This window comes from Sciurus vulgaris (genome assembly GCF_902686455.1).
Source record: "Sciurus vulgaris genome assembly, chromosome: 7".
NCBI classification, from domain to species: Eukaryota; Metazoa; Chordata; class Mammalia; order Rodentia; family Sciuridae; genus Sciurus; species Sciurus vulgaris.
Window position 1 is genome coordinate 1,734,063 of NC_136467.1, and position 13,916 is coordinate 1,747,978.

Here is a 13,916-nt window from a genome sequence, read left to right on the forward strand (position 1 = left end):
GAAGTCCAGACACAGCTTGCGGGTGGAAAGCCTGCAGGGCCATCACACGGGCACAAACCACGAGGACACTCATAGATGAAATTCAAACCTGATGAAATAGCACATGTCAGCCACCTGACCCAAGAGAACTGGAGGCCAAGCCACTAGACACACCATTGCTCAAGGACCAGTGTTCGTAATTTACAGTTCTACAAGAAAACCCAGGCTCAGGTGCTGCGCTAGCAAAGGCTGCCCAGGGCTTAAGAGTGATGTGAGTAAATCTCCAGGAGGAGGCCTGCCACTCATCCCGAGGCCGCCCACCAATGCCAGAGCCTCAAACAGAACGCAAGAGAAGCAGCAGGCTCCTCATGGACGTGGGTGCACACCCCTCAAACCAAGTGGCAGCAAACTACATCTCAGGGTGTAAGTGGGGAAATGTCACAGCCAGGGCGGCCTCTTCCAGAAAGGCAAAACCGACCTGTATCTGCAAATTAATCACCATGATTCATGAAATTAAGAGGATAAAAGGAAAAAATAATGTGACCACTTTAATACCTTAGAAAATGCGTTCGACAAATTCGACCTGTGTTGCGGGAGTAGAGGGCTCTCTCCTTCAGCTACGAAACATAGTCATCACACCTCGTAGGCGTGAGGAGCGGCTCCCAGGTGCCCCTGGAAGCGATACGTGGACACCAGATGGGATGGCCTTCCGACACTCCACTGCAGTCTCCAGTCACAGCAGAGAACCAGGAAGAACAAGAGAACTGTGTGCAGACTGGAAAGAAAGAAATGAGACTGCCAGCCCAGAAGATGGGGTGCGACGGAGAGAACCAAACGACCCAGAGACACTCTCCTGCTGGCCGAGCGACTCTCACAGGGCCGCCAGCGGCACATCCGGGCTCTGCGCAGCTCCGGCAAAGACCAAAAGGATTTTGGAAAGGTAACATTGAGAGCAGTATCGGAAGAAGGCTTTACGAAAGGGTGACAAGTAATTACCGAAGAGTGGAGTAGACTGCTACTTGCAGTCTCAGTGAGGGACACCGGGGAAAGCCTTCATAAGCCAAGTGGCACTCAGGACCCAGGCCAGAAAACCAACATGGTGAGAGACACCTCCCCAAATACACCTGTAGACTCCACACAGTCTCATCAAACACCAGAGGCTGGGTGTGTGTGCGTGTGCACATGTGTGTGTGCAAATTTACCTGCTGCTTCTAAATTTAAGTAACATTGCAAAGTACCAAGGACACTTGAGATGTCCTAAGAGGAACCGGGTGAGCTAGGTCTGCGGAACACCCACCCTTCACATAAAGATGCAAGAAATGAAACAAGCCCAAGAGCAGACCAGAACCTGACCAACTGCAGACCCAACGAGATGGACGGTTCTCTCTGGACAGGGGTGGCAGTGCAGAAGGGGCCAACAGGAACTCTCATTTCATTTGAGGTTGCCCTGAGACATGTGTTCAGAGAAAATTCAACTGCGACTCCTCCCCAGTTCACATAACACACAAGAACCATTCTAGGTGGACTGTAGATCTAAATAAGAAGGTCAAACATGATCAAGTTCTGAAAGACCACAGTCTTCAATAATTAAGTAACATTTTTGTGAGCAAAAAAATAATTATTCAAAGAAACACAAAACAATTACCTAAAAGTCCAGACCTGGTGCTCACCAGACACCAATAAGAGAGTCCCAGGTACACAGACTGATGAAGGTCTCTCTTGCCACCTCTCTTCAACATCATGTTAGTGGTCGTCTCCAGGACTATTAGGCAGGAAAAAGAAAAAAGGGCACCCGGATTGGAGAGAAGGAAGGAAAACCATCTCTCTTCACCAGTGACATGGGCTACAGATAGAAAAGGCAGTGGAATCCGATAAAATCTATCAATCAATGAATCTCCAGGAACTAAGTATGGCAAAGCTACAGGGATCAATATGCAAGAATTGATCACTGAGTCCTGGACACCAGTGACAAGCATTCTGGAAATGAAGCTAGAAAACCATTTTAATCACAATCATACCTCCAAAAAAGGAAAATGCTGAGAAATAAAATTTTTAAAGTATAAGACTCATGTAACCCATCTGCAAAGTACTACTGAAAGCAATTAAAAACCTGAGCAAACGGAAGGAGCCCGTGCACGCAGTCCAGAGTCTCCACTTAAGGTAGCAGGGCCTTCAGGAGACCTGCGTCCATGCTGTTTGGTAAAACCTGACAGGCTGGTCCTAAAATCCATGTGGAAATGCAAAGGCATAAAACAGTCAATCCAATCTTGGGAAAAAAAATGCAAAACTGTGAAACTCACACTTCCTGACTTCAAAACTCAGTACAAGTGGCAGTGATCAAGGCAGCATGGCCCTGAATAAGGATGGAGAACACACCAGTGGAGTATAATTAAGAAGCCAGAAACTGCTTCTCTACCTCCATTGATTCTCAACACAATCCAGCAGGGAGAGAACTGTCTTTCCCACAAATGGTGTTGGGGCCAAAATGGATGATAAACTTCAACATAGGTGCTGACGCTACAGAAATCTTGGGAGACGTGGCAAAATCTTTGATCTTGGTTTAGGCAACAATGCACAAGCAACAAAAGAAAAATAAACTGGACAAAATTTAAATCACAAATGTTTTGCTGCAAAGGATATATCACATGGAAAAACACCTGCAAATCACGTTTCTCATCGGGGAACCGTATGCAGATCCGCTTCTTGAGAAGAAGACCATTCAGCTCCAGAGCAGGCAAGGATCTGTGAGACATCTCTCCAGAAAAGATGCAGATGAGCACCCACAGAGACACTCACACCCGTGGCCTCAGGGGAAGGTGCTCACATCCTCAGCCCTGGAGAAATGCAAATCAAACCAACTTGAGACACCACTATGTGCCCACTGGATAGATGCGACCAGAGATAACTGTTGGTAGCCCATGGAGAAATGCCGCCCTTCCACCAGCAGGCGAAGGTGTGAACAGTGGGCTGCAGATCAGTCTGGCAGTTCTCCCACAGGTTAAGCATGACCTTAACCACAGTCCATCTCTTAAGTAGTCCCAAGTGAAATGAAACCTGTTTCCCCACCAGAACCTGCACAGGAATGTCCTGGCTGCATTCCTCTGATAGCTGAAAGGTAGAAACAAGCTGTGACAAAAAGAGACGAACGGATAAGCAAAAGGTGCTGTGTCCACAGGATAGAATATTATTCAGCCATAAAGAGAATGATGCTCCTACTGCTCTGCATGCGCACCTTGGAAACATCAGCCTAGTGAAGGAAGCCAGTGCCAGGCTATATGGCATGATCCCATTCCCGTGTCCACAACTGCAAGAGTCGGGGTGTGACGGAGGAAGTGGAGGTGACAGCTAGTGGGTACAGGACTGTGCAGGTGGTGAAAGTTTTTAAAGTGATCTTGGGGATAGTCTCACAGGTCCGTGAACGCGCTAAAGGCTCCTGGATTGCACGGTTAACTAAGGTGAATCCGCAGTATGTAAATTACAGCTCCACCAAACTATCATCTAAAAACAAAATTGAAAGGCAAGTCAAGGTTTCCGAAGTACAGGTATCCCTCAGGAAACGTGGCTAACGCCTTGTTTTCAACTTTGTAACAGTTTATAAATGGGAACAAGCTTCTTAAAACGTGATACTTTTAAGAATCCAAAAGAAACCTTCCTCGGGTTTTGTCCCACTTGTGTCTCCTTCCCCTCTCCCGCCGGGCTCCTCCTCCCCGACTTCGGCCGCCCTCGGTGGCGCAGGTACGGGTCCCGGGCGCAGGCCCAGCGCAGCCCAGGGCAGCGGGCGGCCGGGGCGGGCCGGGGGCGGCCGCTGTGACCTCGGGGCGTTGCAGACACCGCCCCCCGCGGCCGGCGATAGGTCCCTCTCCACCTAGGCGACCTGAGGAGCGGGGCGGGGAGAGCAGACGCTGCGGCGGCGCGCGGCAGCGGGATGTGGACTCCGGGCGGCCCCCCGGAACCTGCGGGCTGGGACCGCCGCAGAGTGGGCGCGAGGCTGCGCGCGGCGCTGGCTGGGCTGCAGGAGCTGCAGGGGCTGCGCGCTGCGCAGCAGGCACGGGTGCGGGGTGCCCTGGCCATGCAGCCCGCGCCCGCCGGTTCCCGCGGCCCCGGCGGCCAGGAGCTGCGGCTGGAGGCGGCGCTGGCCGCGCTGCAGGAGCAGCTGGTAAGGACCGGTAGCGAACGCACTTCTACCTGGAGGCCGGGGTGGGCAGCAGGCGAGGGGCTGTCTGATGGGGTGAGGGGCAGTCCTTGTGCCTAATGGGGACGCAGCTCGGTGCCAAAGGATTGGTACCTGCAGGCCCGATGCGTAGGTGCGCAGGGTACCGCGCCGCAGGTTGCGATCCCGGGAGCAGCAGGAGGAACCGCCGCCCTCGCCCAGCTTGCGTGGGAAGCGCACCCCGCCACAGGCTTCCCACACGCCCGAGGTGGGGGTGGCCTTCGCGCCCGAGTTGCGGTGCTGCTCCAGTAGGGATCATGCCTCCATGGATCTCCCCTGGCAGGAGTTGACTGGCCGTCCTGGTCTCATCCCAGGACCCAGGTCCTTCCTGTGCTGCGTTGGGTTGGGGACAAGAGTGCAGAGCGTGCTCCGCTCGAACCGCCCCGGACATGTGTTCAGGTTGAATGGCCTCCGGCCATTGTAAGAAAACATTGGTGGGGTCGACTGTATCTCGCTGTCTGAGGAGGGCTTCTTTGCCCTTAACAAGTAAGGGAGGTGGGAGCCAGACCTTGAAGCTTCCTCTGCCCCTGTGTTGCCTGAACTAGCCAAGAACAATGCCTTGGTAGACCCTTGAAGATTCTCCAGTTATTACTCCTCTGGTTGTACTGTTGTGTATGATTTCATACAACTTATGGAAAACAACTCAACAGAGTTTTTGCAGTATTGCAGTTTTTTTTTTAAAGCTCAATTAAAATGCTATACACAATGTCTGTTTGATTGAGTTACCTCTATTTCTCCAAGTGGAGTTTCTTTTGTACTAGAAATCTGACCTGCCCTGTTAAAAATCACCCTCTTTAACAAGCCTCCCCGGAGGCCTCAGCAGCGTTCCTATCAGCTTAGCTCATTCGTGGCCTGAACTGGGCAAGTGCTTCTGGATTAAAGAATCAGGAAGTCCAGTGACTGGGTACACCTCCCTGGACTCCTGTTACCTTCCCTTGCTGCCAGAGGCAGAGGTGAAGCCTGCCAGAGGGGGCCTGTCCCCTAACCCTGCAGCCTAGGAGCTGCCTGAGGAGGCCCCATGCCCTAACTGCAGCCTCTGCAGCATCGGCTGCTCCATCAGGAGAGGAACAGAGCTGGCATGGAGGTGGAGGGGCTCCCTCAGCTGGTCCAGCCACCTGTTAACCTTGCGTGGCAGCGTGTGGGGGTTAGTGCCCAACCACAGTCTTGGCGTCCTGGTGGCCTCAGCCAGGCACACACGGCCTGCAGGCATGTTGCACGCACGCGTGAATGTTCTCAGGGAGGTGGGAGTGTGGCTGATGATTAACCTGGCCTCAGTAACACACCAATCAAGCTGTGAACACAGGGCCTCTAATTACAAGTAACCCTTTGGAAGAGATCAAACAGGTTTTTGGTTTAATTTTTTTTTTTTTTTTTTAATGTGGAGACCAGAAGGAACATGCAGACTCTGTCTTGAGACTTTGTTCTTGGAATGGATTATGTGATCAAAAGAGAAGAATAATTGAATTTGTGTGACATCAGCCAATGCTTAACACTCTTACATTTTTCTTACAGGGAAAACAATTAGGAGTGATACTAGTTCTGTAATAAAGAAAACAATTCAAGGCATTAGTCCAGCAGCTAAAACCAGCTACCCTACCCCCACCCCGCCCCACCCCTCCCTGGCTTCACCTGGCCTAGGTCACCCTCCAGGTGTGAAGACAGGAAGAAGTCTCTGGAGCCTCAGCGCCTTATCCTGCAGGAATTCTCAAGTGAGAACGTGCTTTAGCATTTCTAGGGTTTTAACTGAGAAGCAGCAGCATGTCGGGTGAGCAGCACCTTCTGATTGTAGGATCAGAGGTCACAGAGGTGCATAGAACGCTGCTGTTGAATAAATCCATCAGTGACTTTGATTTATGGGACAAAAGGAGAGATGGTTTCAGTATGTAGATCTCCCTCCTCCAGGTTTCTGTGCTAATGGCCCCGTGCCCTCTGACTGGCAGTTGGCAGTAGCCCTACCAATCTGGGCAGAACCAAGGGTGCTCTACCTGTTCACGTTTTCAAGAGATTGTCCTTCTCAGACAGTGGCTGGCATGCTCATTTCTGTGAGATTTACATGGCACAGCAGCACCTAAGTAGAAAGGTGTCACCCACCGGTGACCTGGGAGGGGCCTGAAGACCTCTCCCACAGAGCCTGCACTTGGAGAGAAGCGGGCCAAGGGATGGGCCCCTTGAGGTCTCACCTAGAGATGTCCCCTGCTGGCTTTGTGGTCACGACTGCTCTAAACCTGGTAGTTGCAGGGAGCCGTTCTTGCTGGCAGGCCCTGGCCTTCGGCCCTGTGGGAGTCAGCCGCACTGCTGTGGATGTGAATGTGATGCTTGGTACTTTCCCTGGACTGACCATTTTGCTTTGTGAACCCTCGGGGAGGCGAGGAAGGGGTGAGAGCTTGCTCAAGATCAAGAGTGAGGGCAGGTGTCCACAGGATCCTGCAGGGCTGCCTCCCAGGTCACCATGCCTGTTATCCATGAGTTCACTGTGAGCCCCCGCCCCTTGGCTACTGTTCGATGGTGCTCTTTTTAACTCGGATATGAAGTCTACCCCTCTACAGGACAAGGGCCACAGCTGCGTACTTCATGCATGAAATATTGCCATTGTACATTCTCAGCTTTCAGCAAAGGAAGGAAGTGGCTTAGATACCATCTCCAGAGCCTGAGGTTCAAGACACTTTCAATCTCTGTCCTCTGAACACAATTTTTGTGATGACTGCAATGAAGAACTTTGATGGGGAGGGCAAAGCAGGCGCAGGTCGGATCATTTCCTGTGGACTGTAAAGTCAGCATTTCAAAGAAGGGGTTTAACCAAATACTCATTTTTAGAATCCCCCCTGTGATAGACATTCTGGCTTTTCCTGGCCGGGGAAGATGGGTTTTGCCCCTGCCTGTTATTAACATCCAGGCTCCAGGCTTGCCCTGGAGCGTCTCAGGACGCAAGCCCAAGATCTGCAGGTGTGCCCGGTGATTCACCTTGGTCCCTGGGTGGTCCGCACATATGCATGTCCTGCCTGGTCAGCCCCTGACTCTGACCCTAGGGCCCCAGCATGTCTTGAGAAGCACGGCCCCAAGTAGGCCTGAAGGCTTGCCAGTGGGAGGCTACAGGGGAGGGTCAGTGGCCTGTGTGGAGAGTGGTCTGGGCAGGCATGCAGGGGCATTCCAGTTGTCACCACGTGCAGACTTGGAGCACAAAGGTCCAAGGCACAAAAGAGGAAGGACAAGCACAGTCGTGGAACCCCCACAAGTTGGGGACTGTGGAAAGGGGCAGCGAGGGCGGTTTGAGGTGAGTGGTGGACCCATGGATGGGAGGCGGGGCCTGAAGACGTAATAAGTCATCTGTGTCCCTTGACCAGTGATCAGAAGCCAGTCTCCAAAGGCTGGCCAGCCAGATGTCAGCCACGAAGCAGCAAGCCCCAGTGCAGACGGTGGCTTGTGGAGAGGGGTCGGGGGTGAGGGAGGTCAGCCCGGGATCTAGAGCGCTGGCGTCCCTAGAAGGAAGCAAAAGCTGTGACTTGGAAGAGAAGTTAAGTAGATGCTTTTAAAGACTGAAATGAGACCTAACAAAGGAACCTAGCTTTCTGTGGGTCCCATGGCTTTATGACGGGAAAGAAAATCAGATACATGCTGGGCCTTCAGTAAATCTGTGTCTTCTTTGTTTTTTCAAGAACAGTAACTGGGCTGAGCCTGTCTGTACTGCAGGGCTTTTTGGTAGTGCTGGGAAACATTTTGCTGTTGTGACAATGTGGCAGGTGGGACGCCAGGACACTTGGACCAGTCTGGGTGGTTCTGGAGGCCCAGAGTCCTTTCCAGCTTGTGACTAGTTCTGCCACGCTCTTGTGTGCAGATAGTTTTGAGGCTGGGAGACTCCATTTGGACCTTGGAGGTTGTTCCGGGACCCCTGGGCTGGCTCCTGGAGGGAAAGCCCAGCTGAGTGACGTGGTCTCCCTGGCTGTGTGTCACCTCACCGGGGAAGGGGTTGTCAGTCATGGCTGAAAACCTGTGCAGAAGTGATTCTGTCCTGTGGACAGGAAATCATGAGTACCTGATTCCCCCTTGTGAAGATTTCTTGTAATGCAAAATTACTGAAGTCACTCCCCCAAAAAATGCAATCCATCACTTTCTTAGGATGAACCCCCTTCATTAATTATTTGCCTTAAACTTAATTGTTAATCAAGAAGTGTTTGCAGTGAGCCTGGAAAACAGGATGGAATTCTGTAATTGAAAGAAGTCAGCCTTTACTAGACAGCCAGTGCTGGGTTACATAGAAATGTGGGTGTGGACACATCAGTGCTAGGTTATGTAGAGATGTGGGTGTGGACACCTGGTGTTTACCTCTGTGTATAAATGGTCCTCATGATAGGGGGACACACACATGCAGTGAGTGCTCATAATTACCCACTTGGCAGCTGAGTGCCAGGCCGGAGGACACAGCCTCTGTGGGCAAAGCAGAGTTGCCCTTTTCCAGAGAAGACCCCAGCATTTATTCCACGCAAAGTTGAATGACCTCTTGGTCTCACTTGGTGCCTGAGGCCCTTGCTGAGAGTCTGCTCCCTGAATTCTTCCAAACCCATGGCATCTCTCAGGGAGGGAGGCAAGATGCAGGAGGCCTCTCCTCTTCACAGGGACTTTCTACCCTGGGAAGGTGACAGGGAAGAGCCTGGGTCTGCCCTCCCCAGCTGCTCCTAAGGGGCTGCTGTGAAGATCTCTGTAATCACCAGTGAATTCTCGCCTGGAGCAGAAAGAAAGCAGCAGGGTGAACTTGTCCGGGCCCTCGGATGGGGTCCCTGTGCCGTCCTGACCCGACGGCACTCGTGAGGAACTGTTGTTCCGCCTCCCCTTAGGAAGAGACGTCTTACTGAAAGTCACGATCAGTTTTAAAGTCTGCGTTGGAGAGAAGCAGGTGTTCGTGTGTGACCTTCTCAGCGCGAGCCGATAGCACAGAGGCTGCTCGGCCTGAGTGAGGCCCCTGGCACGAGGCTGGCTGGAAGCTGCCCTTCTGCACGTGGGGTCTCATTTCTGCACCTGCTCAGCTTGCTTTCTGTTCCTTAGTCCCGGCTGAGACGGCAGGACACTGGCCTGAAGACCCACTTGGACCAGCTGGACCAGCAGATAAGTGAGCTGCAGCTGGGCATGCGCAGGTCTTCTGCCGAGGTCCTGGACAGCGACAGCAGGCCCAGCTCAGGTGGGCAGGCAGGACTGTGGGAGGGGACCGCCTGCAAGACCCAGGGGCAAGAGTGACACCATCTGCCCAAACCCCTCCTGGGGACCCTGCCTGACATGGTGGTGCTGGCCCTTGGCCTGGGTCTCAGCCGATCTGGAAGTTAGGAGACAGATGGACCCCCGAAAAAGCACACATTATCAGAGAGACTAAAAACAAAATGCTTTTTAGTGGTCAGTCCAGAGTCTGTGCCTCCTCACCGGCTGGAACTGCCTTGGAAGGAAGGTGGGCATGCTCCCGCCTTCTCCCGACGCTGTGGTTCTGCTTGGTTGGGCGGTCGCCGCGTGCGAACACCCATCTTATGGCCGAGGAACAGGCTCGCCTTCCGGTCTGCAGACTGTCAGTCTCAAGTCTGCATAACATGTCAAGGTGACAGACATCCCCTTCCTGTGCCCGCCTCAAAGGCCACAGGGGACATTCGCAGTGGCTGCTGGCGTGTGTGGCTCTGGTCACTTTTGTCTCCATCCCCAGTCTGCACCTGGTAAGCAGATCTGTCTTCAGATCACTGGTCAAAGGTTCCAGTGGCAGCTGCGGGCCAGGACCTCCCAGTGCTGCCTGCTGCCTCCCTTGTCCAGCTTGGCCTGGGCGTTTGGTGCATCCCACAGGCCCAGGGCTGAGGGGCTCCTGAAATCACCCCTCACAGGTGGTGGTGGGGGTGGGATGCAGGAGATGCCTAAGGCCTGGCTCAGGCGGGACCAGCCACAGAGGCCGCCCCTTCCATAGCACCACCACAGCTGCAGGAACCGCTGGCCAGGGCAAGCTCACAGCTGCTGGGAGATTCCGCGGCCTTCCCCTGGGGTCTGTTCTCACCAGCCTGCCTCATCATGGGGCTCCCTCACCCTCCCTGGGTCCTGAGAAATGGGGGGAGAGAGGAACCCAGGGTCCTCTGGCAGAACCCACTGCCCACATCATACTGACCCACATTTGTCTGCTTTGCCCAGGCTTCTATGAGCTGAGCGATGCAGGCTCCTGCTCCCTGTCCACTTCCTGTGCCTCCGTGTGCAGTGACCGCCTATCGCCCTCGCTGGGCAGTCTGCTGCCTGCAGTCTCCATGGCGAGGCCCAGCATGGGGGACTGGCGACCTCGGTCTGCTGATGAGACCACTGTGCCAGCATGGAGACCTCGGCCCATCAAGGAGAGTGACAGGGTCCTGGACAGCATGGAGGACACTGGTCAGCCCCAGGGCATATTCCGGCCCAGGCCAGTGTCTACAGGTGAGAGAGCCAGAAGGAAGTGGGGGACAGCAGAGGGCAGCCTACCCAGATCTGCTGGGGACAGAGTAGAGACCCTCCTGGAGTGGGCTTGGCACTGACCAGCAGGGAGAGGAGCAATCACTGTCAGCTTCTGGGCGTGATGGACGTGCTGTCCTGGTCTCCCAATGGTGTGGGTTTTTTTCTTAGTTTTTAAAATGGGTATCAGAAAGTTAAAAAAAAACATCCTTCCAAACCTTCTGGTCTGCCTATGTTTGGGGAAGGTGGAGAAAGAAGCCTGCTCCCCCTCAGCTTCCTCCTTGATCCATTTGGCCTCGTCCTGTTTCCACGTGACCATGCTGCCCACGGCTCTCCTGGGTGAAGGCACAGCGGCTGCCTCGGGGAGGCCAGGGAGGCCAGAGCCACCCCCGCCAGAAGCCTGTGTGGCTGCAGGAGCCTCAGCCCGGGCAGCCGGCTGCCCGTGAAGCGAGCCTGAGCTGACTGCTCACTGCGGGCAGGGTGGCAGGCACCCACGGCCAGACCGCCACAGGCCCGATGCTCACAGCAGTGCCCCCGCAGGCCTAGCCTGGCACCCCGAGTCTTTCCGTACTGACGGGCTTGTTCACGGTTCTCTCCTCCCAGGCGATCTTGAACGAGTCCTCCCAGTCAACATGGGGCTCCCGAGCGTCGACCAGGATGCCACACCCCCCTCCCACCTCTGCCAGGGGACAGATGTTCCGTCCCCCGAGCTGGACCCCAAGTACCAGTGCGACCTAGTGTCCAGGGGTGGCCGGGAGGTGTACCTATACCCCAGCCCCCTGCACGCAGTGGCTCTGCAGAGCCCCCTGTTCGCACTGACTAAGGAGGCCCCGCAGCTAGACAGCCGTTTGCCCCCCAGGAACCCTCCTCTGGGCCCCAGGGGTCTGAGCACAAGCCCTGGCGAGCCAGTCCTTGAGGCCGGCCCCGCTGGAGCCTACACCGACAGGCTGCCGCGTCGGCCAAGCCGAGAGGCCCCCGCAGCAGAGGTTGGGGGGGACCAGGGACCCTCAGGACGTGAAGCATCCCCATCCCCCCGGAAGCCAGATGCCCAGAGACTAGTCAGTGGAGGTCGACCTGGGAAGCTGCTCTGTGCCCCAGGGAGAGGGGACCTGGGAGGGGCAGCTCAGAGCAGGCCCAGCAGTGGAGATAGCCTTGGGCAGCAGGGGCCTGCACCCCTCCTGCATGCCCAGTCCCCCAGACACACCCCGGAGATGGGACCTGAGCCCTGGAACAGCCGCACCTACAGGGAAGACGCGGTGGGCCCCGCTCCCTGCCCCCAGGCCCTGCAGCCCCATGGGGACTGTAGCCCATGCACCTCCTCCCCCTCCGGGAGCATGGACTGTGAGAGTCCCCCTAAGGCCCCAGGGCATCTTGTCCACCCTCCCTGCCCCGGCAGCGAAGCCTCCCGGACAGGGCTGAAGATGGGCCACCCCAAGCCCAAGCCTGTGAAGATCAGGAGGAAGGCCAGTGACAAGACGCCAAGGCTGGGAACACAGGTGCCACTGCTGCCAGAGAGACCTTGGGGTGTCCACACCGCCCCCCAGCTGCCCCCAGAGTGTGAGCCCACACACAGGCCCCAGGAGGGAGGGCTCAGGAGGAGGCCTGTGCTGGCTGGGGGCACTCCCGGACGGTCCTGCTCCGAGTCCACTCTGTACCCTGTGCCCTTCTTTGTCCCCCTGTTGGTGGCCCAGCGGGAGAGCTACCGGGCATCGTCCCAAGCCCTGTCCTCCACTGAGGCTGCCCAGCTTTGTGCGGCCACCAGGAGGAAGCAGCATAGGTGGCAGTCCACCGTGGAGATCTCAGCCAAGGCCCACCAGGCCAGTGGTCAGGAGCCCAGCCTGGGGCCCCAGAGGCCCCCAGCCAGGAGAGCAGGTGGCCTGCAAGCCCAGGGCAGGCCCACACTGGCCCGCCAGGATGCCTGTGCCAGGAGCCAGCCAGACCCCTCCGAGCCCTTGGCCGCGTGTGCTTCGTTGCTGCAGGTCACCACCGCAGAGAGCAGCGAGGAGGCGGCCAGCGACCACACCGCCAACCGCTTTGGGGACGGGGAGTCCAGCAGCAGCGACTCAGAGGGCTGCTTCCAGAGCCACAGCGGCCGCCTGGGGGTGGGAGGTGCAGCTGCCAGAGAGGGGGAGCTGGCCTGGCCCCGGCTGGCCCTCCAGCAGCCCCCACGGGCCCCGGCAGGCGCAAGGCCTCCCCTGCCCCCTGTGCCTAAGCTGTGCCGCATCAAAGCCTCCAGGGCCCTGAAGAAAAAGATCCGCAGGTTCCAGCCAGCGGCCCTGAAGGTCATGACCATGGTGTGAGGCGGTCCCTGACAAGCCCGGCATGGCACAGAGGCCTGGCCACACTGTGTGGACAGTGTGGGTTTGCAGGTCACCTGCCAGCTTGCTGACCTCCAGAGTGGCCGTCCAAGGAGCCCCTCGGGTGGTCCTGGCCCTGGGATACGGCTGCATGCTCCGTGGGTGATTTTTCTTCCCCAGCAGATTCGCGAGGACTTTGAAGTTGCAAAGGATACAGCCTCTGCCAGCAGCCCCCTCCTGTCCCCTGTGCCCCCCGACCCACTTCAGTGTCTGTAAGCCATTCCCCCAAACACCATTACTTTAGAGACGTGGCGGACTCTGTGCCAGTGCTGGATTCCAGCGTGAACTCCGTGTTAAGCTCTCAGTGTGAATAAACTACTGAACTGCCATCGTGCTGGCCGGGGAAGCCCACTGTCTGCTGTCTGCAGCCGCTCCTCCTGGTCCCTGTGCAAGAGGCACTGGGTGCTCCTTCCTGCACTGGCCCCGACGGCGGGGAGGCGGGTGACGGAAGTGGGGTCACGTTCTAGGTCCCATACGGGTGTTGTAGGAAAATAACTTTGTTTAGGGTATCTGTTTTTCCAAAGCAAACTCCCCTCCGCTTTTCAAGGAGAAAGATGGAGGCTTTTCAGCTTAGCTGCTTGGTGCCTCAGTCTGCGCAGCACACACCAGGCTTTATCCTGAGTGATCACAGCCGCCTCAAGGTGCACACTGGCCCAGAGCTGCAGAAGGGGTTGGGGGCACCAAAGTCCTCACACTTCTGGACCCCCTCCCTAATTTGGGGAAGAAACTCTTAAGAAAATCAGCTGAAAATAGTAGTGAATTTTATTATACTAGTTGCCAATTATTCCTGGAACATGTCGCTGCCTCCAGGATGCAGTTTGAAGAGCCTAACATTTTAAACACCGATTAGCATCTTAAGAAGAGGAGTTCCCTCTTTTCTGTAAGGCTTTCAGTGCAGACCACTCCAAAACGCAGGCAGTGCAGGGCGGAGCAGA

At 55.7% G+C, this 13,916-nt stretch overlaps 1 protein-coding gene across 1 annotated transcript; it reads left to right on the forward strand.

Annotated features, from left to right (window-relative positions):
• Nucleotides 1-3,753: 3,753 nt before the first annotated feature.
• Nucleotides 3,754-13,320, forward strand: DACT2 (dishevelled binding antagonist of beta catenin 2). Its single transcript, XM_079148016.1, has 4 exons — nucleotides 3,754-4,135; nucleotides 9,227-9,359; nucleotides 10,337-10,609; nucleotides 11,228-13,320. The coding sequence occupies exons 1-4, from the start codon at nucleotides 3,905-3,907 to the stop codon at nucleotides 12,922-12,924; spliced, it is 2,334 nt and encodes a 777-aa protein (XP_079004142.1). The 5' UTR covers nucleotides 3,754-3,904; the 3' UTR covers nucleotides 12,925-13,320.
• Nucleotides 13,321-13,916: the final 596 nt, after the last annotated feature.